Consider the following 26114-nt stretch of genomic DNA (forward strand, 5'->3'; position numbering starts at 1 on the left):
ATTTGTCCCGCGGGCCTTAAGTTGGGTATCACTGCTGTAAGCTGACAGTTTGAAACAGCTTGCGTTAGGGATTCTGTCTCCTCTTGTTCATTTTTTGGCATAATGGTCCTTCTGCCGTGTCCAGCGTTCCTTATTTTATATTAAGGTGCCCCTCAAAGATCTAGGTTGAGCTATCATTACCAAGTAAAAAGTTTTTTTCCTCCTCCTCTTTCTGCTGAAGGCACCTACTTAAAATTTATTGTGGTCAAAGAAGAAGAAAACATTAATATTTATCAGGCGGAAATACAGGGAGAAGAAGAAATGTAATAGTTGTTCTAATTCAAATCCTTTAAATTTGTATTGAGCGAGGTGAGGATGTGACCAGAAATCTCTTGGTGTGTGACCTGCATATTTCCCTGGTAAATGAGACATGTTAAATGATGTGCCAGAGGGAAAATGGGTCTTTTCAAGCAGCACACACTGTTCCGATCATCACAGATAACCAAGCTAGAAGGCCAGGGACCTAATTTAAGGGCTATTTACCATGCGCCAGATTTTCAATGAAGCTGCACCCGGCTGCCGCGACGGGCAAAAAAACATTGAGAAAACCTGCGAGGGTAAAAAAGGCTTTCAACCTTGCATAGTCCCACAAACATGATCATTTTATATACAGTTTACAAAGACACCGGTAATTAATAATTCATCCATCTCATCTTGAGATCCTTTGAATGTTTTGTGAGCTCCTCCTCGGTCTTAGTAGTCTTCCCGGAAAATGCAGCAAAAAAAAAAAAAAAAGGACCAACTTCGATCAAAAACAAAGAGGTGGGATGTGATTAATTCCAGGGCACATCCTCTGGCTGTATCACCCATGACTGATTCATCAGACTTGAGCTACAAAAGGAACGCGGTTTTTTAATCAGAGTCATAATCCTAGATCAGCACTAAAGCGGGATTTGTCTCTAAACGAGTGATTGTTGTCGCCTCTCAACATGTTGAGGCACCTCGCTGTCGAGGTGTAACAATAAATGTTGAACAATGAGCTCCCCCTCCCTCCCTCGGCCTTCCTTTGTCATCTATTCCTCTTATTATCATGGCTTTACTCGTGTGTGTCTTATCTTTTTGTAGCTCCTTTCTTACACTCATCCCATTCATAATCTTCTTTCACCGTCCAAACTTTCAGCTTTCTATTATGAAACAGAGTGAAACTGAAAAGTGGTGAGAATGACATGTTTATGTTTAAGTGACATATCTCTGGTTGCTTTTGGAAATTTTATCCTTGTGGTATAAATCTGGAAATAGTAAGACATTGTACATACCTTAGATGGCTATATGGGTAAAAAAATACCTTAAAACTGAAGCACGGGAGGCTCGCTTCACCTTCTGTTTCCCACAGCAGCTGACCACTGGTTAGTTTTTATGATATACGGCAGTAGAGGGTTTGCACGTGACGTCACAGCATGCGGAGGTCACTGAGGTTACGCAAACACAAAACCACATCTAAAATGGGGGAGAGCTGTTTCGCGATTGACTTTACAAAGAGTAAAAAGTATTTGGAGCTTTTTATATCTATAGATAATCCCTTCTCCAAACACTATGAGGTTACCTGTGGTGTACCACAAGGATCAATTTTAGGGCCGTTAACTTTTAATTTATCTTTTTACAGACCACCAAAAGCCAAAAGAGAGAGAAGCAAATTTGCAGAAACAACTAGAATCCAAGCACCCAAACATGGATTTTCTGTTCCCATTTCATATTAACTGTACTTAAGTAACAAAAGCCGGGTTGACCGATGTTTTGCCACTCAGTCCCACTGAGCGAGGTGTGTTTTCGGGGGGTAAGTGATGTCAACGCATACCCTCTGTAACCAGATTATTATTCTAACAGCTAGTCCATACCCGGAGATATGTGCACCGCAGCTACAAGCAGACTTTAGGGGATGTGCACGCCACAACCTTGTGTAAACTGCAGACCTAAATGTTGGTGCCAAAAATGCAAACAAGCTTTAAAAATCTATTTTTTGACAACACAGGTTATTAACTGCTGTGAAAGAATAAAAAAACAGCAATTTATTTCCACTTCCACAGAGTATTGTGTTTGTAACGAGCTTTTTGTATTGTGACATTTCCCATTTTGGGAACCCCCTGCTGTTAATTCTGGCATCATGTTTTTGAAGGAAATCAAGCCAATTTTGCACGAGTTTTAAAGGGTTAAAGTTGTGGCTGATCTTTGCGTGTTCCTTTGGTACATCTCTTTGGGATATCTGCAGTTGTCTTGCGGCAGCAGTAAGTTTTCGGAATGAGTTTTTATCTAAAGGTCCGTCCTCTTGACCAGGAGTGTGCAGAGCCCCTTTACTGCATCCGAATGAAGTAATGATGCCACAGGAGGCGGACTTTAAAGACACCTCTGTTGTCAGCAGCAGCAGCAGCTGTGCCGTATACAGATTCCCATTTCCCCGACACGAGCCTGCACACTGGTTCCCTGTGCACTTGTTGACAGGAGCTTGTAATCTGAAATAGTCTGCAGGGTTGAGCTGTTAAGTCCCTTGTAGGAGCGGGATATAGTTATGGTGGGAAGAGGGAGGACGAGGAGGAATGAGAGGGAACATCTTCCCTCCAAAGCTTATTGAGCTGTCAGATTTCAGTCCCTATCAGAGCGTATTGATTTCCTGTCACACATCCCACTGTATGTGCTTTTACATCCGCCTTTGACAACAGCGCTTCGCATAATGGGCCCGCTTTGGTGGTTATGACCACATCAGGAAGTCCATCCGCATATCGATCTGTGTTGACGCCAAGCAAAGTCCCTTATTTAAATTGATCCATAACAGAGTGGCCGAGCACTGGTTTCACACTCTGGTCTTTAATGGAAACTATCACAGTGTACATTGAGCGAGTTCGCAGCGGAGGCGTCACAAGCTTTGACACGGAGGCCAACGCAGAGACAGCAAGATTTAATGTTTCCCTTTTCTGTGATGTGTTCTCAGTGAATTTTGAAGAGCTGCCTTGAAATTATATTTTGGCATTAGCATTTCAGTGACCTTTCCTGCATTCAATTCAGATGTCAAAAATTACACTGCTGTGAAGCAATGAGCCAAAAAGAGCATATACACTCAAAACATCCATTGAAATGGATATATTCAGCTTTCTTTTTTTTTTTTTTTTTTGGCATTTACCTAAAACAACATTTAACACTCAGACACAGAGCAGCTAAATTATGCTTCACAATGTCCCAGAAATTTCAACCTGTAAACCAACGATACTCAACTTGCTCTGCTTGAGGGCCACTTTTATAAAATGGCAAAAGGCCAGGGGCCAGTCGCAGCAGCCCCATACATGTGTCTAAGATTTAAGGACATTTCTAGGATGTTGGGACAATTTGGGAATTTCAGGACATTTTTAGGATCTTTGGACATTTCTTGGATTTTATGACATTTCTGAGACCTTTAGACATTTCAAGGATTTTAGGACATTTCTAGAATATTCAGATGTTGCCATGATTATAGGAAATTAAATAAATTGAACATCACCGCTGTAAGCTATATAACAGAGAAGCTGTGGCATTGTATTAATATTAATCTTAAACAAAGAGAGAAGCCAATAAATAGGTTGTGTTGTCCATGGAGACCAGGCCTCATAATGGAGATATACAATGTGCGCACAGAGGACATTGCTTGCGAGAACAGTCTCAGTCTCTTGGCCATGCCCGGACATTAGTGAGAGTCATTAGGCTCATTTAAACGAGGTCGTTAAGCCGATGAAATGAGGCTGTATATTTGAGTGCAGAAACAAAAGAAAGAGCACGCCATTTCCTCATTGGTGCGCAATCTCTTCTGAGTCGAGTGTGCCATAACTCCGGCTGTAGGGAAGGGCCGGGGCGAGGTCTTTTTCGGGGGCCAAATGTCACAAGCTCACAACAGTTCATAACATCCTCCATCACTGTCAGATAAACTTTAATACGAGCAATAACTCTAACAGCATCGTGGACGTGCAGTTAGTGTTGTATACGGACCCTGATAATGCAGCCATTAGAGAACTTTAATTAGACTGTTTTATTTGTGTCACTATTGCTGATATTATTCAGGCGGGGGTGACTCACATTTTCTCTCACCTTTAGCTCTCTGGCAAACACACACACACACACACACACACACACACACACACACACACACACACTGTACTGTACATACAGTAAGTGATTCCAAGCAACGCAATCAAGACTTCTTAATTTTGCACAATCTTATACATTTTATAAGAAATTCGCAATATTTAAAAACAGATGAAGTGAAATCATTAACCCTTAGGGTCTGTTTGCGCATTCTACGCACTTTTTATTCTTCATTTAAAAAAAAATAAAATTCTGTGTTCATGCATATGGCATACATTTCTGGCACGATTTTGTATTTTTGTTTAATCTTTACTTGACTTGAAGTGTGAATTGCGATGACATCAGTCGACGGGTTTCAGTTAACCCTCAAATTATGGAAGTTGAAACTGTGAATAAAAAATGTGCCTAATGGAAACATGTCAATTTGGAAAAAAACTCCCATTTATTGCAAAATGTTTTTAATGTCGCATGTGGTGGTATTTCAGTTGATTCAGAAAATCCATGTTTCTCAAAACTGCAATGGAGACACTTTTTAGTCTTTTCTAGGTCACATGATGCTGTGGCTATGTGCTTGTCAGTAGGAACTGGCTCCCTCATGATGCAGCAGGAGCTACAAGAGCTGTTATTGCATCACATAACTCTGAGAAAGGTGAGCAGATCAAGTTTTGAATCCACAATTCCTCTGTGAAATCGTGGACTATCAGCTCTCAGAAATCCCTCATACGTGGCCGCTCCCACGTATAAGGGGCTCGCCTTTCCATTATGGCTCCACAACACGCCTACGTGGCCTTAGATTGGAAATAATGAAGGCTAATGCGGTGGCTGCAACAGAAATAAAGCTGCTGATGTTTTGAACATCCATTGCCATGGTTACTGGAACGTTATCACCAGAGGAGAAGTCGCTTAACATCACTCAGTTGAAACACAATCATCTTGCAACTGTGCTTTATCAACGTTTCAGTTTTGCACAAATCTGTAATGGAAACGTGCCTACCGTCCACCCTCCGCTGACTGAAGCTCAAATTATTCGGTGTTGATTAATGCTGAAGCTCTGGCGGCTAAAAAATGGTACTCCGGGCATTTCTTGGACCTCTCTTGAGCAGGTTTTGAGTGTCGTCGCCTTGAGAGGATGTTCTTCGTTTGCAACAATGTTTAGGTGTGTTGTGCGTGTCAGGAAACATAAAGAACGTTGCAGTGTGACGGCATGATTAATGTTTTTCACTTCAGCTGTCGGTGGTTTTAATGCTGTGGCTGATGGGTGTATGAACTACTAATGGTGTCTGTCTTTGCATTTTATCGATTGGTGGGTGTGTGATGTGTCTCCTTACATAAGTGACTCAGAGACACATCAGGTATTAAGCCCGATTTTTATGCACATCGGTACTCTAGTTTTATATTTGGCTGCAGGAACCGTTTTTAGTAACATGACTCATCCATGTAAGTGATTAATCATCTAACTCATGAATATTAATATGTCTGTGTCCGTGAAGCAGAAACACTTTTTCATCTCTCACAGTATCACATAACAAACAGGTAAATCCAAAAACAAAATCAAACCGTTTTTTATTTATGCCAGAGGGACTAAATATTGGCCTCAAAACTGCATTTCAAGAATGTTTTTTCTTTTCTTTTGTTTTTTGAAGTCCTAGTTTTCACAAATCTGATGTGCACATGTAGCTGCTACAAAGATCCAAAGCGAGTGTTTGTACGTCTGCCCATTTCACAGGCACTACTGCGACTGATAGCACAGTTACTGAACCCATATCCTCACAAGTTTGGAGGTAAAACGGAGAGGAACAGACGGATGCCAACTAACTAGAGGAATTTCTTCTTGACACATTTGCTGTTTGTTTGATTCTCTACAATAGTGTGGAATGTAACTGCAGTGTACAAGGCTGCTGAGGAGAGCTGGACACGTTTAAAGCAGAGGAAACAAAGGAAATAGAGAATATGTGTGAGCTGCAACATTGACAGGCTCACTGCATCGATTTTAGCTCTTGAAATATGTACTTACAGAGCATTTCCAGTCTTTAAAAAGAGAGGGAAACGCATTTAAAAACATTGACATTCAGAGCACAGACAGGAGGCAGTGTTTTATAGCTGGTATAAATTGATTTTATTCTTACAAGAGTGATAATAGCCCACAATCCATGATTATTATATTTTCTTTGAATGGAAGACGTGTAGTTTCCTCAACGATATTTATGCAGACTTTACTTTTGTAACAAGGCAGTTTTTTTTGTTTTTTTTTCCCACCAAACTGTGTGCCATTAAGAAACAAAACAAGCATGGAGACATCAACCAATCTTCAGAAAGATCCTAATTTTACTTGTCAATTGTAGCTTTCGACACAGGATGTGGACCTTGAAATTACTTTTGCCATCTGTATAGAGGAGCATTAGCATTTGAAAACCCCCCCCAAAAAAAGGAAAAAAAGTTTCGAAATCCAAATCAAGAGAAGCTCATTCACAGGCAGTTGAAAGGCGGCTCCAAACACACAGAAAAGCCTTTTTCTCGTAATAAATCCTCCCATGATTCAAGCGAAGGCCTGTTTATCCACCTGCCGCAGTGTAGTTCATGGCTATTTCTCAATTTCTTTAGGAGTCTCGGGTCTCTAATGATCCCAGCGTGTCTCTCCAGTGTATATCTTACCCCAAGCGGTGTGCAGTGTGGACTCCCCCCTGTGCTTGCAGGAGCACAGAGCCGCAGTGACCACTTCATCTTGTGGGATAAACCGCGTCTTTCAGTCTCCTCTCAAAACCCTGAGGGAGCAGAGCCGGAGCTCCAAGACTGGAACCTCAAAGGTTGGATCGCTGCCACGGGTTACACATGTGGCTGCCTGTGCGCCGCTTTAATGTGGAGGCTTGTCTCTTTGGCTGATGAAGTCTCGAGGCCGCGCGACCAGATCTTTTAAGTCATGGCTTAAAATAGATTTAAAATTTGACACGTTTTTTTGTTTTCTTGTGAGGATCAAAAGTCGACTTGTCAAGGATTAGTTCAGATTTTTCTTTCAGTGGGGTTATATGGGGTACTTGTCTGTAGTAATTTATAATAGTAATAATAATAATGTTTTATTTATAGAGTGTTTTTCAAGGAACTCAAAGACACATTACAAAAGGTTCATAAAATAGGATGGATACACTAAAATAAGTAATAAAATACGCATAACATTAAAGTTTCATCATGTATTATAACCCCTTTTCCACATAAATTAGCGCATGTTCAAGTTTTTCATTGGTGGAATGTAACCAAGTACATTTACTCAAGCACTGTACTTGCACTGTAAGTACACATTTGAGGTACTTGTACTTTGCTTTTCTTTTCATGCCACTCTCTACTTTTACTCCACTACATTTATCTGACAGCTGTGGTTACTTTACAAATTAAGATGTTGTGTTTTTTTTCATAAAAATGTAAGAAGAGAAATGAAATATGAAGTTTTGTTACAGATTAAACTAAACAATAGATTAGACGTGTACAGCTGCAATGGCCAATCAAAAAATCAATTAGCGCATGGGCAGAAAATCAGCTGGCAACTATTTAGTCATTTTCTTTCTCTCTCTCTCTCTCTTTTTGAATAGATTTGAGGTTTTTGTGTTTTTTAATTTTTCTGAATTGGGTACTTTGGCAACTATTTTAATAAAGCCTTTTAGTCATGTTCCTTATTTTGCTGCTATTTTTTTTAGATAGTTTTGAGTTTTGGGGTGTTTTTTATTCTCCTGAACTGGGTACTGTGGCCAGTCTTTTTTTTTTAATAGTTAAGAATTTTTAAATTTTTCTTTCTAATTTTTTACTTTTAAAAGATTGTTCTGAATCGCATTCTTTTACATTTCACACTTTCAGTACAGCGTTGGAAAAAACATAATGGTTTGGCTCTACACTCATACAGACATACAGAACAAGCAATATAAAAGACCAAATGAAGTTACTACAAGGAAGGACTAAAAATATGTTAACATTTGTCACCAGTGAACCATAAAACAAGGAAAATTAAAAGACCATCTAAGATACGAACCAACGAGTGCAGCTTCAAGTCTTTCAGCAGAAGACCGCATATCTACGGAGCCTCATACATAAAGCCAAACATCGTACTAACCCTCGGTATAGACACTAAGAAAAGGTTCATTCACAGTTTTTTTCCTTGATGTACACACATAAATATGCTTGATGGAGGGCAAGAACAGCGTTGTAAATAATTCTGCAGTGGCATCTGTTTCTTCCGCTGAAATCACTGAGAAATTTGGGAATGAGAACGGGCTGAAATAACTGACTGAGGCAGCAGTAGACCAGCCGCTGCTGTTCAGTGACGTTAAATCACCATTTTTCTCAGTGGAGTCTGGCTCTGAAGACACAGATATAATGGCTTTATTTCCCCTTGGAAATTACTGTCTGAGGTGAAGCAGTGAAAAAACTCTCAATATAACGTATATTTAGAGTGATATTAATTTTTTGGAGGTGGGAGTCACAGCTGTAGATAACTTAGTTTACATGTCAGACCAGTTCTCCAAACTGGGGGCGTGTGGACGAACATCTGCTGTTTGTAATATACTTTATATGGATAAGTACCCCATACAACCCTACTTCAAAAAATCTGAACTACCCCTTTAATCCTTGTTCCTGTTACCAGAAATGCTCTAAAGTGAATAAAAAGGGCTGCAAAAATAACATAGTGAGAGGCTTGTAGGCGCACTGGTAATTATATACCTCAGTGGAGTCATGAGGGGTTGCGAATTGACAGCGCTGTAATGCAGATTCTGCTGTACCTCACTTAATCTGCTATTTTTAGGACCCCCCGAATGAAAGGTGATAGGCACTCTGTAGCCAACTGGCGTATTCATTTCAGTGTCCAGAGTTCATCCGAGTGGAGCTGATAAATTTGGTCTCATAATGTTGCAGCACTGCGTCATTAATTAGGCACATTTGCAGCAAATCCCGGCCATTGGCAGCGCCTCCGTTCTCAGTTTAATTACTCACACTTGCAGTCTTGATTCGAGACTTTGCCTCCCAGGTGCTGAGGTGATGTAACACTGTAAAACGCTTCAGTGTGCGCACTTCAGCAGGATGAAAATCCTATGGATGTGGATGGGAGCTTGAAATAAAACGGCCTTGTTTATTTTATTACCATCTGGTTTGAAATATGCACTCTCAGAGCTCATATTTGGGCGTTTTGTCAGAGCAGGGTGGATGCTGGCCAGAAACCTGACTGTTCTACACTTGTGGTCCCTGTTGACCAAAGGCTGCTTTTTTTTCTGCCAGATCTCAGTTCCCAGCAAAGTCAATAGGAGGCTCCATGGGATAGTAGCATCCATCTATCTGCTTCATCAGCTTTATAATCTGTTATCTGTGTAGCTCATGAAACATGCGTCAGACCTGCAGGAGTCCGTAGATTCTATCGATAGATGATTTTTCCAGCTTGTTAATCTCTCTTCATGTACATTAAGTCGACTTAAAGACTAAAAGAGATTTGCACAAGCTTTAAGTTGTACAGAACAAAGCTGAACGTCCATCTCTTCACTGCTGATCCAGGGCGAGTGTTGAGGGCTGGCATGATGCTCTCTTGTAGCTTAAGATTGAAGACAGAATTTTAAAGTGATAGTTCACCCAAAAATGAAAATTCAGTCATAATCTACTCACACTCATGCAGATGTTACGTTGGGTTAAATTTTTTATAGTCCACAAAACACTGCTATGGGTAAAAGGCACTCGTCTCCCAAACAGTTGAAGCAAACAGTGACCGGGATTCAGACGTTAAAAAAATACAAAATAAAACCACAAAATGTCTCCAAAATGCTTGTCCAAAGTAATTCAAGTGTCCTGAAGCCCAGACATGCCAAGTTGTTTTGAAAAACGTCACTGATAGCATGTTTTTAGTCTTCCGGTAGCCTGTAGCTCCAAGTGTGGGAGCCGCATTCACGTATGTACGCTTGTGCCACACCAGCGAGAGCTCGCACTATTCGCATGGCAGTGTTTACATGCTGCCCTGATGCCTCCTACACACACACACACACACACACACACACACACACGCACACACATACTGTATACACACAGACTTGTAGAGGTAGCAGCAAGCAACAAAAAATCCCTTTGTCAGATTTAAAACTCCTGTGTGTTGAATTACCATTGGACCCCTTGTGTTATGTTTGTTCTGCTCTTTGTCGTCTGTATTCGTAAGCTTTCAAGAGACGTGCACACGTGGGTGAAATGATCAGACAAAAGACTCTATCGGTATCCATGAATGAATCTAACATCGAGAATAAATGAGCCCTAATGCTGCGTTCCATTTTAAGTCGTAAGTTTGAATTTCCCAGCTGAAATTTCCGACTTCTGACCTCCAAACATTCGAGGATGCACAACACCAAACATAAAGAAAAAAACATGGACTGGTGTCTCTGTGGTTAGTCCACGGACAGTTGCACCTTTAGCTGGGCCGCCTCTTTGCACACATGAGCAAAAGAGTGGAAAAACCACGCATAAGGTAACAGACGCCGGCGATACATTTACATGCAGAACAGGTTTTACTTTATAAAAGTAGATATCTTATTTTAATTAAATACATGCAAATACACTTTACTTTGCCTTTTAGTTGATTTCTTATCATTTACAATGTGGCCTCCATGGATGCTGCCTTTGTTGTTTGATGTCAGATCTGAAGTCGGGGTACGTGGATTTGCCCCGATTTCAAGTAGGAACCTTTGATGGCGTTCCATTGTACAATTTTAGTCGGAGGTCAGGATATCTCGACGTCCGAGTCGTCTGGAACGTAGCGTAACAACGTTGGTGGCCAGCTGGGATTGTATGGTGTTGTTTTTATTTGTGTGGATTTTGGGGATAATACCCTGGTGGCAAATAATGGGGATCATCAAGTCTAGCAGAAGTCGTTTAAGGACGACCCTTAAAGTTGATCTGCAAACTTGCAGCTCTTATTGTACACGTTGGTAACTGAAATCTACAAAACTTTTTTAATATCTTCTGTATGAGCAGAAATAAGCACAGAAAGGGTGATATAAAAAAAGTGTGGAGGTGAGATGGTAAAGTTGTTGTGCCAAAAGGACGAAATGTAAAGCAGCATTAACTGAGGCGTGTACATTCTTCTCCCTAAAGGTAAATGTTTTCATGAAATTTGTCCTTGACGGTAAGAAGAAAAAAGAATGAGCGTTTCATTGTAAACTGTTTAACTGCCACAATAGCGACCTGACGTTGGGCCCTTTTACACATACAGCACAATCTGTAATGTGAACAGAACAATATGGTGAAGACTGCAGCATCAACAAAACAAGCTGAAGCTCTGCGTCACTGGGGTCAAAGAAAGAAAGAAATGTGTACGAACACGCCGGTGATTGAATTCTTTTGCACAGACAGTAGGCCAGTTTGGAACTCAAATCAGTGTAAAGCCGTGTTTTTGCCAAGCACGTCATCCGGTACAATTTTTTTGCATTTTGATACTGAATAGTTGTGGATGGTAGCAATAGAACCGTCCGTTAACGTCCCCATTTTTCGGCACTAAACCATGGAGCTAGAAACACTGCAGATTGGTCAGTAAGGAATCATCAGTCCAAAAGCCCAAATAAAACTCACAAAAAATTACAAAAAACATGCTAAAAATTAGAATTATTTAAGAAAATTAAATTTAAAAAAGCCCTCAAAATAATATGAAAAAATACCCCAAAAATTTATTTTCATTTTCAATTTATTTTCTGTCAGTCAATTGATTGATCAATCAACTAATCATTGCAACTGTACTTATATAAACTGTTTGGTAATTTTGTTTATACCAAAAAAAGACATTTCATAAAAAATGAAATCGCAATCTGTAACTAAAGCTTAAAGATAAATGTAGTGGAAAAAGTACAGTATTTCCCTCTGAAATGTAGTGGAGTTAAAGTATAAAGTGACATGAAAAGAAAATACTGAAGTAAACTACAAGTACCTCAGATTTGTATATAAATACAGAACTTGAGTACATGTATTTAGCTACATGTCAACAGTCCCCGCCCACATTAAAGAGCACAGTGTGCGATGGAAACGTAAACAGCTCTAGGTACCTGTTTGAAGGTGTTAGTCTTGGTTCCAAAGGTACGATACAGAAAGCTTTTGACGAAAACGCGTCAAGTGTGGACATGTGCAGCCAGCATCCACCGCATTACCCCACCTAATTTCCAGTCTTGCCATTTGGCCATCTGGTTTTCGGCCTTTCTGCCAAAACCTCACCGCGCTTGGCTTGCAGGTTGCATGCATTTTGAAAAGCGTTTTAAAATCTCCCCACACTGCACTCTTGGCAAAGTAGATATTGTTTCCCCTCATATTGCAACATCAATATAAATTCAATTTATTCTTTAGCGCTAAATGGCTGTTTGCCCGGTTAACGCTCATTTAGCACAGCTCTCTCTCACACACACACACACACACACACACACACACACACACACACACACAGGGGCCACACATAGAAGTCATTTTGCTTCAACCACACACAACAGCTACACAGTCATCTCCGGGTCTCCGAGGCGGCCGCTGTGACAGGCAGTGGATATTTTGTTCCCCAAACACTCACCACATATCAGGCAGGGTCATGGCCTGCTGGAGACCTGTGTCTCTCACTGTCCCGGCCAGTGCCAACGGAGGGCAATAGGGTTTCCTGACACGCTCCTCTGGGAGGTGTTACCATGACATGAGGACGTCTCCACAGCTCACATGTCCGAGCACGACTCTAAGAAGCCTCCCCGCCGCCGCTTAGTCCCACAGATAAAACATGTTCACCGAGCCACTTACACTGTCTGCAGGAGAAAAGAAAACACGAGGAAAAGGAGGGGGGCTGAGGTCGGGGTGTGGAGGGTGAGCGCTTGCAACCTCGGAGCACTCATGGGATATTAGGCGGGGTTTCCAGCCCCGCTTTACCACTGAAGCTTGTCGGCCTCGCCCCTCCGATCACGCTTCTCTTTTCTGGAGCGTCGAGCCAGGAGCCTGCCGAGCTGTCGGAGTGTCTTAGCTGGAATTTCAGTGGAAGTGAAAGTCCGTTCCCCTTCAGTCGTTTGGCCCCGGGCTTTGAATTATACAGTCTGTATCCGTAGCCTTTTCTGTGGTGCATCAATAGCATATATATATACCCGCCAGGCGCTTGTGTTGTGTGTTTTCATTATGTTTGTCTGTCGTGCTGCCGGGGGTCAGTGTTAAGTGTTGGCACGTGGAAGGATCCGCTTTGTTTGTGTTTTCAGTATTTTTAGTGCACAAACTGCCACTCATGAACAGTCAACCCCCAGTAATGGGTGACATTTTTCTTGGATTAAGTGAAATTGCCTGTATGCAGATGGTGTCTGCCGATATGACATGTTTTTAAACTGCCGTATTTCTTTAAGAACCAGGCAGGTGTTGTAAATGATGGCAAGCATCGTTCCTCAGTCTCATAAAAACTAAAGTGAATCAATACTGAGCTACCTTTTCTGACTTCTCTCAGGTATATAGACTTTGAGTTTTATAACAGTTGTTTTGGCTTTTAAGAAGCATTTAGATGCCAATTTCCTTTCAGCTTAATTCTGAGCTTTCTTTATTTTGACTGAGTTCTTTGTGCACTTTTTTTGTGGATAGATAATAGTGAGAAAACGCAAGGTTATGGACTAATTATCACCCAAACAAAAATGTCTTAAAAACCTTTGAAATCTTAAACTAATGGTACATAATGATAATATCAGTGTTATTATGTTCAGTTTTGTTTTAATTCTTTATCTCTTGTAAAAAACAAAAAAAAGAAGCTCATTGTGCACTCATAAAAATATTGAGAAAACACAAGGTTATAGACCGATTATCACCCACTGGGACAAATCATGTCCTGCCAAAAACAAAAAAAACCCCAAAACAAAACAAAAAAACTTATAACTAACTTATCAACATGCTTATTCTGTTTCTGGGTAGGGACATTTTTCAAAGAATTTATTCATCTGAAATATAGAAGATAAATAGCATTTTAAATGATTTTGATCGCTTTTTAAACTTTTAAACTAAACAAAATGAGAGTAGAAAGCCATGGGCAACTTAACAAACCATGGTCCAAACACTGTCATGAACACCCCCCAACCCAAAAGAAGAGAGAAATTGACTAAAAGTAAGCAAAAAAGAAAAAAGTAAAAAACAAAAACAAACATAAAAACGACCCCCAAAAAATCCTTAAAAATGGTTAAAAAAAAATAGAAGAAAATGGAAGTTATAAATATAGAAGGTATACATTTTTTCTGTTACAAAATTTTAAATATATAGTAATAATAATTATACATGTAGTTTTCTGGACTTTTTGTCTGTAGATTTTTTAAATTTTCCTCTTTTTTTTAAAACTAATTTTCAGGTCATTTTTTGTCACCTTTTACTGAAATCAAGCCAATTTACACAGATTTCAAGGGTTAAATAGCCTGTGAAAGGCATCTAAACACAGCACAGGAAAACTGATGTCGATCCAGGTTTCAAGGGGTTAATAATCAAAACTTTAATCTTTCATACTATATTGTCCCAGCCTAATCAAAGAGTAAAAACTTAAAACCTCAAAATTAAAGTGTTTTCCTGATTTTCAAGAATCAATGTTATGTAAAACAAGGAATGGTCCGAAATAATTTGTTGCTTTTGCGATCAGAACCACGTATGGAAGTCGATTTTTCAGTTAAGGTACCGACTTGTTTCAGCACAACGCGATTTGAGGTGTCGCAGATTTTTATGTTAAGTCATTTTCTGATTCAAAAAGTGTCGTATGAGCTCCTCCGATTCACCAAAAGGTCTTTAAACGCCACACAGGGTTTGCTTTCTAATGCTCAAGAAATGTTTTCCGCCGTCCTGTCTAATTACAGTCCACATTTTTATTCGCAGTAGGACAGATTCTTTGGAGTAAAAAAAGAAATACTACCTCTCTTCCTCTCCGTCTCTTCAGTATGCAGGCTTCATGCTGAATACGCACCTTCTCCGTCTATGGCACCACGCTGCTCGGCATATTGGGAGCACCACTCCATTTTAAGATGGCTGCCAAAAATGGCGCAGTCGCCTCTTTTGTTTACTCGTGAGATGCTCTGCTATGTTCCAGTCTAATAGATTGGACACAGCCGCCCCGTGGTTCGGCTCCAGCATTCAGCACCATTATGACGGAAGCCCAGAACAAATCCACTTCACATTTAGGTGTCAGCGCGTTGTCATGGAAAAGAGATACCTCTATACAGTAAGTGAATAATGTCCGAAAAGAAAATGAGTTGTGCGCTTTTGTACGCTCCTCAGAGCTGCTGGTCAGTTTCGGACCACACTTGGTTGGAGCTTTCGGACGGAGCAGGAGGAGGAATGAGGGTTTTTTTTTTTTTTTCTCCATTTTTAGAAAAACTGAGAACGATCTGTCAAAGGCAATGATACGAGGCTATGTGATGGATGGGTTTGTCTTACTCTGCCTCTCAATCTTTCACTCCTTCGCTGCCATTTTTTCTCTGCGTCTTTTCTCTGAGGAAAGCCATTATTTCCATCACCCTCCACATTTCAGCCAAATTCGCTGTATCTGTCCATGCTTGGCCAAAGGGAAGAAAAAGCCATTCTGTCGGAGTTGAATTTCATTTCCTTCGCCCGCACATACTGTTTTTTATGATTTGTTCATGCTGTGGGATTACAATGTGATATCATGTCACGGCTGCACGCGCTATAGCAAGACACGGCGCTGACTGCTGTTATTGAAATTGTGATTATAATTAAATTTGTGTACATGCATCTATCTCCCCAGAGATAACCGGGCTGACTGTGGAGGTATATTTCTTTCTGTTGAATTTAAATTAAGCCATAATGGCAGCCCCGCACTGGACCACCAGAAATCCAGCGAACGTTCCCGGTCCATCCATTTGGAATAGATTACCTGATATCAAGAGAACAACTGCACATTAACAGGCCTTATTACCATGCCAGCTGAGTGATATCACACAACAGTGAGCCTCCTCCTCGCCTGCGGTCTGTTATTTTCCTCTTGTGCGTAAAGAGCTTTGCCACCAGAGGAACACTGAACCTCAAAAAGGTAGAACATAATCACCCGCTGTAGCTCCGGCCGGCATCCTGCGCGTTGCTATCACATTGTGTCTGGCAGTTGTGCTAATGACATTTCGCGAGATTAGCTTTTCAATGTAGTATTGTTGCTGGCCTGCTCTGTGTGTGTGTTTAGATGAGCCCCTTTCTCCATCTAAGGCCCAGGCCCTCCCTCATCCCGCCTCCCTTTTTTCTTCTCCTTCTCCTGCTTTGCTCTCACTACACCTCTTTTTTTACCAACCCAGACCTGTTATTAAATCTCAGAGCAGTTAGTTGATTTGATCAGTGTGTGCTGAAACGTTGTTTACCCCAATGGGACCTTGGTGTTATAGACATACTCATCTCTCTCTCTCTTGCTCACTCGCTCTCTCTTTCGCCATTTCTCCCCGAGTCGAGCAATAAAGTAATTTCTCTGGGGAATCTAAAGCCATCTCTTAACTGGAGGGGAGCCCTGCATGTTCAAGCAAAGGTATACTGGCCCAAAGTATCGAGCACAATAGTCCAAAGAGCCGGAGCTGGTCATATTTTGTTACGATAATGACAGCAGCAGCCTTTTGTGTTGTATCTTGATGCAGATAACAGTAAGAAGGAGTCAGAGAATTGATTTTTGCACGAAAACGACTTGATTATGGTCAGGGAAAGATTTTCGTTGATGTAGGTTATGTGAGTCAACTCACATCAGGGGCTGGCGTTTTCAGCAACAGACCTAAGTGGTTAAAGTTGGGAAAACATTGGGGCTTCGGTGGCACAAAAACACCTGCAAAAGCAGCAGTGTGTTGATATAAAACACCTGACTCTGGTGGCACGAATGCAGCTAGAAATGCAGCTTTGTGTTGATATCAAATACCCAGCTTTGGTGGCACAATGAGGCTGGACATGCTGCGATGATTTCCTAAAAACATGGCTGAAAGGTCAACGATGTGTAAATTTAAAAACATTTTGGTGGCACAGATGCAGCTAGAAAGGCAACAATGTGTTGATAAAAAACACTGTGCTTTTGGGGCACAATTGGGGCTAGAAAGCAGCGGGTTTCGGAAAAAAACACCTAGCTTTGGTTGCAAAAATGTGGCTGGAAAAACAGTAATCTGTCAATAAAAAACACCCAGCTTTGGTGGCATAAATGCAGCAGTTTGTCAATAAAAAACACTGAGCTTTGGTGTTAAAAGTGGCAGGAAATGCAGGGACTGTTGATGGCACAGTCAGGGCTAGAAAGGCAAAAGGTGTCAGTTAAAAACACCCGGCTTTGGTTGCATTAACATTTGAAAAGGTTGCAGTGTGTCGATGAAAAACACACAGCTCCGAGCAGCACAAATGCAGCTGGAAAAGCAGCGTTGTGTTGATATGAAGCACCCTAATAACTGGCTTCTGTTGAAGTTTGTGGAAATCCCGCAGTGTCTCACACAGAAGCTAAAGGGTTTCCCGTCACATCTTTATGGCGACGATTCGACACTGCTCAGGCGGCACATTTTGGCACCCTGGTAGTGAGACCAGGCTGCATGCTGAATATCCACGGTGGTAGTTTTGTGTGGGAGTCTGGTTTCCTACCTCGTGTTATTAAAGGATTGAACTGGTGCAATAACTCACACAGACAAGGGCTGGCTGGAGCAAAAATGCAAAGGCAAACACAAAGCCTCGAGCAAACGTTGGCTGTTTATTCGGATGTGGATGTTGTGGATGAGTCAAAGCAATCAAAGCCCCGGATCGAGGCCCCCTCCTATATGTACCCACAGCAGATGGTGGCCAGTGGCAGGCGGTTCTTGTAGGCACATTAATGCTGCCTACTCTGCAGGATGGCAGAGCATATATAATGACAGATTGACAGTGTTTGTCATGTCTGAGAAAAAAAGCCACTACGGCAGCCAGGATCAGACTTCTGTCTCCGCTGCCTGGACAGAAACAAACACGTATATATATTTAAGCCTGATGCCTCTTGATTTGATCTCCCTCTCAGCAGTACACTGATTCTGACATGTCTGCAGCAGTCAGAGGTTTGAGACGGGGAAAAGATCCTGCTAGTTTTGCTGTGTGTGCATGTGTGTGTTCTCATGTGTATCTGCATGTGCGATGAAGCAGCAGATGGATAGCCGCTTCGAATTCTGGAAAAGGCTCTACAGGGCAACAGGGATAAAAATGGAAGGCCGTACTTTTATTTATTGATTTCCATATTCAGAGTGTCTATTTACATCTGTGTGAGAAAAATCACAATGCAGCTATCCGGTTATTTACACCCATCTTTTGATTTATTCTTTTATTCTGTCATCGTCGTGTCTAATTCTATAATTTGTGCTGTTATTTCCGTGTTTACTGCTTATATTCTTTGAATTGTATTTACTCGTATTGGTATGGGTTGTTATAGTTATTTTTGTTTTGTAAGTGTGTCTCTTTTGTCTGGCCTCAATTCGGCATCGTTGTTTGGCTCTTATGGTTATGTTGCTCCTGCAGGAAACCCCTCCCACTTCTGCTTTGCCTTTAAAGGCAACATATAAATATAGTTATTATTATCCTTACAACACATTATTAACAAGCCCACTGTGTGCTGTGATTGGCTCCTCAGTTGACGCTTCAAGGTTGGAAGTGGATAGGACAGAGGCAAAGAGGTCAACTTTAGGGCTCGTACTAGCTAATCTTGGATGTTCGAATCCGAAATTAGTCACTAAGACATTGCTAGGACACCCAGGAATACACACACTGGTGTAAGTGGCCACATTTGTTATTTTACCTTTGGTGTAAAAAGCATTATTGGCTATGATCACCTTGGTGCGAACAGCAATCGCCTTATTTATTTGGATTCGTACAGAATTGAAAAAAATCCCCACCATTTCCAGGCAAATTTCCGGGGAGGGGGGGTATTTTAAATGAAGATAAGAACAATACAAAACATAACATCAATAACAACAATATTTAAACAATATATTGTTAAATTAACACTGCTGATTAATGTTACAGACGGGCAGGACTGATAACGTTGGCTGCCGAGCTCACATGAGTCATTTCATTACTAGCCATTAGCCGCTAGCTTAACAATAGCATAACAACTTAAAAGTAAAGTTTTTGTACTTTTAGTGTACACAAGGTGGCAGTGTGCATGAAACAGCATCAATATAGAGCTTGTTTATTAAAAAATGCCAGTGGAGGATCCCCCATACCCCCGACAGACGTTCAAGTCAAGCCCCTAATGCCCTAATATCCCAGGAGTCCTACATCTTGAGAAATGTCCTAAAATCTGAGAAACGTGCTAAAGTCTGAGACACAATCTAAACTATGAGAAATGCCCCAAAATACGAAAACCATCTTAAAATACAAGAAATGTCATAAAATCCTACAATCGTCCTAAAATCCAAGAAACGTCCAAAAATCCTTAAATTGTCCTGAAATCCTAGAAACATATGGGGCTGCTGTGACTGGCCCCTGGCCTTCTGTCACTCTGCAAAAGTGGCCCTCAAGTGAAACAGTTGCACACAGAACCCGTGTGCACATACGATTTTCAGTCAGTTTCAGCTGGTGCAGAGGAGCGTCTCCCGTGTGTGCGGGCAGTCAAACATACAGATTCATGTGTGCAGCTCCGTGTGCTGACACGTGATTGCACCTTTGAGTGTGTCTGTGTTCGTGCCACATTCCACACTTACAGTATGCGGTCCATATGCGCGGATGCTGCGTACGATACAAAAAAAAAAAAAAAACCTTTCCCCAGCCAGCTTGACAACAAACACAGAATGGCTTGGCACGACTCAAAAATTATTTATCTGGCTCCCCTCCTCCTCTCCAGCATGGTTTTTGTCGAGTCAGAGGAAACCATCTGCTGCCCGGTGATAATGGGCGGCCAGGGAGGAGGGGACTGGAAACAGGGAGAGCAAATAAAACTGAGAGAAAATGACAGGCGCTGTCCCAGAACCTACAGTACCTTCCTGCCTACCTGCAGCAAGTCTGCCATCTTAATAAACATCCCGTCTGATTCTCCTACATGTGTGTGCGTGTGTGTGTGTGTGTGTGTGTGAGCGCCTGCTGTGTGTGTGTGCACGCTTCCAGTGTGTATGTGTCTCTGTGTGTGTGTTTCCCATCTAACCTTGATCATTTTCGAGTCAGGATTGTTCCCGAGCCTGGCTGATACGCTGTCAATGTGATGGCGCTGACTAAGAACCCTTTTTTTTCTCCTGGTGCACTAAAACTGTGACAGCAGGAGAGATTTCTCCTTTTTTTCTTTTTTCCTCTGTTTTTGGGTAAGTGGGTGGGATTATTAACGAGAGAATATTACGAGGCAGGTGCGGGGCTACAGGAAAGCAGAAGTCAATGCTGCGAGTTAATGAGTTGCCTATATATAGTGGAAGATAAAGCGTGGCTGGAGAGGACTGAAGTAAAGCACACAGAGCGAAAAGAGGAGGAAAAACGCTCATTAAAACAAATAGTCGGCTGCAGAAAGCAACTCCTCACCTCGGTCCGAATTTTCCCTCCCCGAGTCTCCAGGGCGCTCAGATAGGATTGAGCGCTCAGGGCATTCTCTGAGTAAACCATTTCAGTTTTCTCTTGTCTGAAGTCGACAGGTTGAGCCGGACAAAAAGACCTGACAGCCTGTCTCCCCCCTAAAACCCAGCCTCGCTCTCTCCCTCCATCACTCTGTTTTCTGCTTTGCCTTGAGATGTTTCCCTTCGCTGTGTTTTTTTTTCCTTCCTTTTGCCCCCCAGCACTTACAAACTGTCAGATAACTTTCAGTATGAATTTATCAAGTGAGTGACACTCATTGAACTTGTCTGCTATTGTGAAGTTGTTTATTACAGAGCAGATGTTGTGCTGCATCAATAGCATGTCATGTCTTTAAGTGTTAAAGCGCCTCGAAAGCTCTGATAAATCCGTCTTAAAGCAGGGAGGGAGAATTTTTCCTGAAATGGGGTCGGTGTCACATGTAAAGCTACACATTAAGAGTGTCAACAAAAATATTTTTAACCGGTTACGCAAGTCAGTCTGCAGGTTGTTTCTCTAGTTAGCTGCACACCAACCAGGTGCACTGTAAAATCCGACAAGTTGCCTTGAAAAATCGTTAGTATGTGAGGAGTCAAAGATTAAAAAAAAAAGCTCTGATACCATAAACCTGATATACTAATAAGAAAAAAGTATCTTATAAGAGGGGTTGTGTTGGACTGGGTCAAACAATTATAAAAGATTATGTTAAAAAAAACAGGCAGCAATTTGTGCAAATGGGTGATTACACATCAACATGCCTGACATAACAGTTGGGGTCCCACAAGGGTCGGAATTAGGTCCAAAAGTATTTTCTACATAAAAAATATGTGCTTGGTATCCAAGATATTGAAATTAGTTTTATTTGCAGATGATACCAATGTTAAAAATCTGCAGCAGCTTTTGGAGGAGGTCACGGCAGAAATGAGAAAATTACAACATTGGTTTGTCATAAACAAGTCATCATCGAATTTGAACAAAACTAAACTGACGTTTGGAAACTGCAATACAGACAAACAAGTTCAGATGATGATTGATAATGTTGATATAGAGAGACTATATGAAAACAGGTTTCCTGGTGTGATTTTAGATCACAAAATCAGCTGGAAACCTCAGATCAACTGTACGGATGAAACTGGTAAAGAGCGTCGCCATTCAGGGAAAAACAAGACCGAAACTGAGCCATAAATCACTGCACATTCTGTATTCCTCACCTGATCTGAATTACTGTGAAGAAGTTTGCGGTAACATTTACAAAAGCAACTTACAACCAATATGCGTACTTCACAAGAGAGCGATCAAAAAAGTACATAATGTGAGATAAAGGGAGCGCAGGAACACGCTGTTTTTAAAGTCACATACACTGACTTTATAGATCTGCTCAGATTTAAAACTGCAATAATCACATTTAGAGCGAGACATAATTCACTCGTGGGCAATATTCAAAAGATGTTTTGTGACAGGGAGGGGGGTTATAATTTAAGAGTTTAATTTTAAAAAACATGTTTGTAAGAATAAAAAAAGCGTGTGTGTATTTCAGTGTGTGAAACAAAGCATGAATATAAATCAAATAAAAAAACGGTATATGGATGAGGAAAGGTTGTGTTAGGGGTGTTTGTATTGTATTTTGTAACATTTGGGGATATTTGTATTGTAAATATTTGGACTGTAAATAAAGCTGGGATAGTTATTTACCTATTCAGTTTGGTGGTAAACTAGGGATGGTTTTGTGTGTGTGTGTGTGTGTGTGTGTGTGTGTGTGTGTGTGTGTACACTAGTTGACAAAATATATGTGTTAAAAGAAAAAGTTAGAAAGGGGTAGGGATGTACAGGTTTGACTTCTACTTACCCCTTTTTGGACACTTTTGTTCTTTTGTTTTGTTTGTTTGTTTGTTTATAATATGTTTTAATTCTTTTTTTTTGGGTTCGAAATAAAGTCATTCATTCATTCATTCATATACGTATATCTATATCTATATCTATATCCATCTCTCTACAGCTACAGCATATCTATATCTATCTATATATTTACACAACACACACACACATATATACACACACAAATATATCACATACATATCTATGTATATATATATATATATGTATAATATACACACACACACAAATATGTATATATATGTGTATATACATAGGTGTGTGTGTGTGTGTGTGTGTGTGTGTGTGTGTGTATGTATATATGTATGTATGTATGTGTATATATATTTGTATATTTACACACACATATACATATATGTATGTATCAACCAGATTAAAACATATATTAGAAAAATAGCCAAGTTGTAATGAAATGTGTTGAGTCACAGTGCTTTGACGAAGTCTTTTAAATTGTTCCATTAATCGGTGCATTTTTAACAGGCCAACGAACAACCTCTAAACTTTTTTATTTTAAAAATAACCTTTCTAACACTTTTGGTGGCCATGTTTCCACGTTAACACGGCTGAGGATTTTTACATCAGAAAACACTGAAAATTCACCAGCTTTAAATGGACGGGGCTTAGAGTCGATAGATCGCTGGCGTAAAAGGAAATGTCTCTTTTATTTCAGCACATTTTGTTCCGTTTTTCTTAAAAAATTAACCAGTTAGTTATCGATTAATGGATGTGTGGCTATCAACAGCAGAATGAACCAAACTGGAGATCCTCACTGCACGTTGATTCTTTGTGAACCCAGTTGTTTGGATTTCAGTGGTTGTGGCGCTCCGTCTGGCTTTGTCGACACGGCTGTTGGAATTCATGATGGCGTGCTTGATAAAGTGGACGCCGGGTCAGGGAGGATAATGGAATTGAGGGATGGAGGGAGGGATGGCGGGATCAGCCAGGACACAGGAGGGGCCTGGTGACCAGGTCTTTTCTATTAACTCTGGAGGCTGGCGGGGGCGAGCGGGGGAATCAGGCTCGCCGCTGCCCTCTCTCTGCCTGGTCGTTAGGGCGAGCGTCCAAGCTGCAGACAGGGAGAGGCCAATATTGCTCAGGGGTCCAGTGGTGATTGACCCGGTGTTTTCATCAGCCTGGGCTTGCCTGATAACATTTCTTACTCCCTTACCAGCGCAGAATATTAGAGATGTGGGTGCAAAGAAAGGCTTAGGGAAATCTTAGTTTGGTTTGGTGAAGTTGCATTGGATTTACTCCCATACACACATCGTCACCCAGCTTTTCATTTTCTTCTTTGAAATTACTTTTTATTCTCCGCTCTCATCCCCCCTCAAAAGGGTTTCTTTCTATTTACTCTATTTGTCATATTTGTGTTCAGAATTCTATTATCTCACTTGACTGAACACAATGTTTAATTCATTGCAAAATTAAGATATACAAAGTCTCGGGGGGAAGGATCTGAATTTGAATGTAGGCCACACTAGAAAGTTAATTGTGGGATGAAGATGGTGTCTGGCAGGTGCTGTTACACCACCTCCCCAGAAAGAACAGACTCGGAAACCGCTAGATCTCCATCAAAAGCAAAGTCGGAATCAATATTGTCATCGTCTGTGGTTGTAAAACAGAAAAATGCTGTTTTTATTTGCAAAAACTCCTGTGCTTGTGAACAGGACGCCCCCCCCCCCCCCTCGCCCATTATACAAAGGCTGTAATCAGCACTCACCGCTAATCATAAGCCAGGATCCATCATCACTTCAAAACCTTAAAAAAACTGTTTGAAGGCTGTGATTTGTTGCATTTTTCATTCAGAATATAAAACTAAATATTGTGTTTAATTAGAAATATAGATCAGGGACACTCAACGTGCTTTGCTTGGGCGCCACTTTTGCAAAATGACGGGAGGCCAGCGGGCAGTGGCAGCAGCCCAATACATGTTTCTAGGGTTTTGGGACATTTCCAGGATTTTAGGACATTTCTAGCATTGCGGGGCATCTCTATGATGATAGGACATTTCTCAAATTTCAGGACATTTCTTGGATTTGAGGACGTTTCTAGGATTTTTAGGACATTTCTTGGATTTTAGGCCATCTCTAGGATTATAGGACGTTTCTCGAAATTCAGGACATTTCTCAGATTTCAAGACGTTTCCAGGATTTTTTGACATTTCTAATATTTCAAGACATTTTGACCTTTGCTAGGACCTTTGTTGGGGTTGCGGGGGATTCTTCACTTGCATTTTTTCAATAAAAACCCCTATTTTGATGTTGTTCCCAGTGTGAATCACTTTGTTATTATTGTGAATTTGAAAGTGGTTGGGGGGGGCCACCCGACACCCTATCGGGGGTCAGATTTGGCCCGTGGGCCATAATTTGAGTATCACGGCCGTAGCTGTTGATTAAATAGATTTTATGTTATTTTATGAGCAAGCTGCTCTGTATGGATCAGGCAGCAGAGCGTGGTTCGGTTTTAATTCTCACACGTGTTTGAGTGTTTGTTTTTTCCTCATATGAAGCTCTAATCACTGATTTTTCATTGCAGGTCTCCGGTCTGTCTCCAGGAGACAACCAGACCCCAGGACTGCTGCTGGCTCCGGGGGTGAGGTGGGGACAGACGCCCATCAACCAGCTCACACCCTGGGATACAGATGAGCCCCCTGCGAAGCAACATCGAGACAGCGAGCCCACGGGTAATGAATCACACACACACACAGCATCACCTACACACACACGCATATGTACTGACAGACACATCCAGCACTTCCACCTGCGGTAGGTTTCTCATCATGGGTTGGCCTGCACACAGCAGATGTATGCATGTACATGGACCACACACACACACACACACACACACACACACACACACACACACACACACACACACACACATGCACACACGCGTGTGCTGCACCCCAGACGGCTCTGACCAGCTACACCAGCATCAGATGCTAATGAGACATCTTGGCTGCTTTGCCCTACATAAAATACATGCTTTGCCTCCACAACATGCATACTTTACATTTACAATCATGCATAATTAACATCCGCAAACATCATTTTTACATAAATCAGCACAATAATGCATAAAATTATAGAAACGTCAGCCTGATATCAAGAAGTTTCACAACAAAGAGAGAGAGAGCTAAATTTCACCCTCCAGCCCCCTCGCTTTTTATTGTCCTTGTTCATGTTATTGTGTCACTGACTGAAGCCGATTTAGTCTAAATTAAAGCTACGTGGCAAAGTCCTCCAAATGATCTCCACTAGGTCTAATTTAGACGCCGACCTTATTCTACTCACGCCCTTTAACAGCGTGTGCAGAGCAACAGCGGCGCAGCAGACCAGACGTGAAGGAGTTAAACCGGTGTTGAAGTTTTTTACCGTTATTGTAATGAACTCGCCCAGAATGGCTCTGCCCTCCAGCAGTTAATTTCCTTCCATTGCTCTGCTGGCCTCTGCCTCCTGCTCATCACAAATGTGTCTCATTTAAGAATAATACTGGCACAGAGATTGTTCCAGTGGAAATTCTCGCTCAACAAATCCAGATTGTAGACAGCTGCTACTCTGTGGCAGCAAAAGCATCAAAACATGTTAGAGCCGCTGCTGCTGCCTGCACGACTCGCATTTCTTACACACAGATTGCTTCTCGGGTTTATTATTAAT

General features: G+C 41.3%; 1 protein-coding gene across 3 annotated transcripts in view; it reads left to right on the plus strand.

Moving 5' to 3' along the window:
- Nucleotides 1–26114, plus strand: part of LOC121955786 (kelch-like protein 29) — a 378430-nt gene that overhangs the window by 167974 nt on the left and 184342 nt on the right. For all 3 annotated transcript variants that reach the window (XM_042503866.1, XM_042503868.1, XM_042503869.1), the window contains one exon: nucleotides 24994–25141. In XM_042503866.1, coding sequence (XP_042359800.1) covers nucleotides 24994–25141 — 148 coding nt within the window. The remainder of the gene's footprint in view (nucleotides 1–24993; nucleotides 25142–26114) is intronic.

The sequence above is a fragment of the Plectropomus leopardus genome, chromosome 16 (genome assembly GCF_008729295.1).
Source record: "Plectropomus leopardus isolate mb chromosome 16, YSFRI_Pleo_2.0, whole genome shotgun sequence".
NCBI classification, from domain to species: domain Eukaryota; kingdom Metazoa; phylum Chordata; class Actinopteri; order Perciformes; family Serranidae; genus Plectropomus; species Plectropomus leopardus.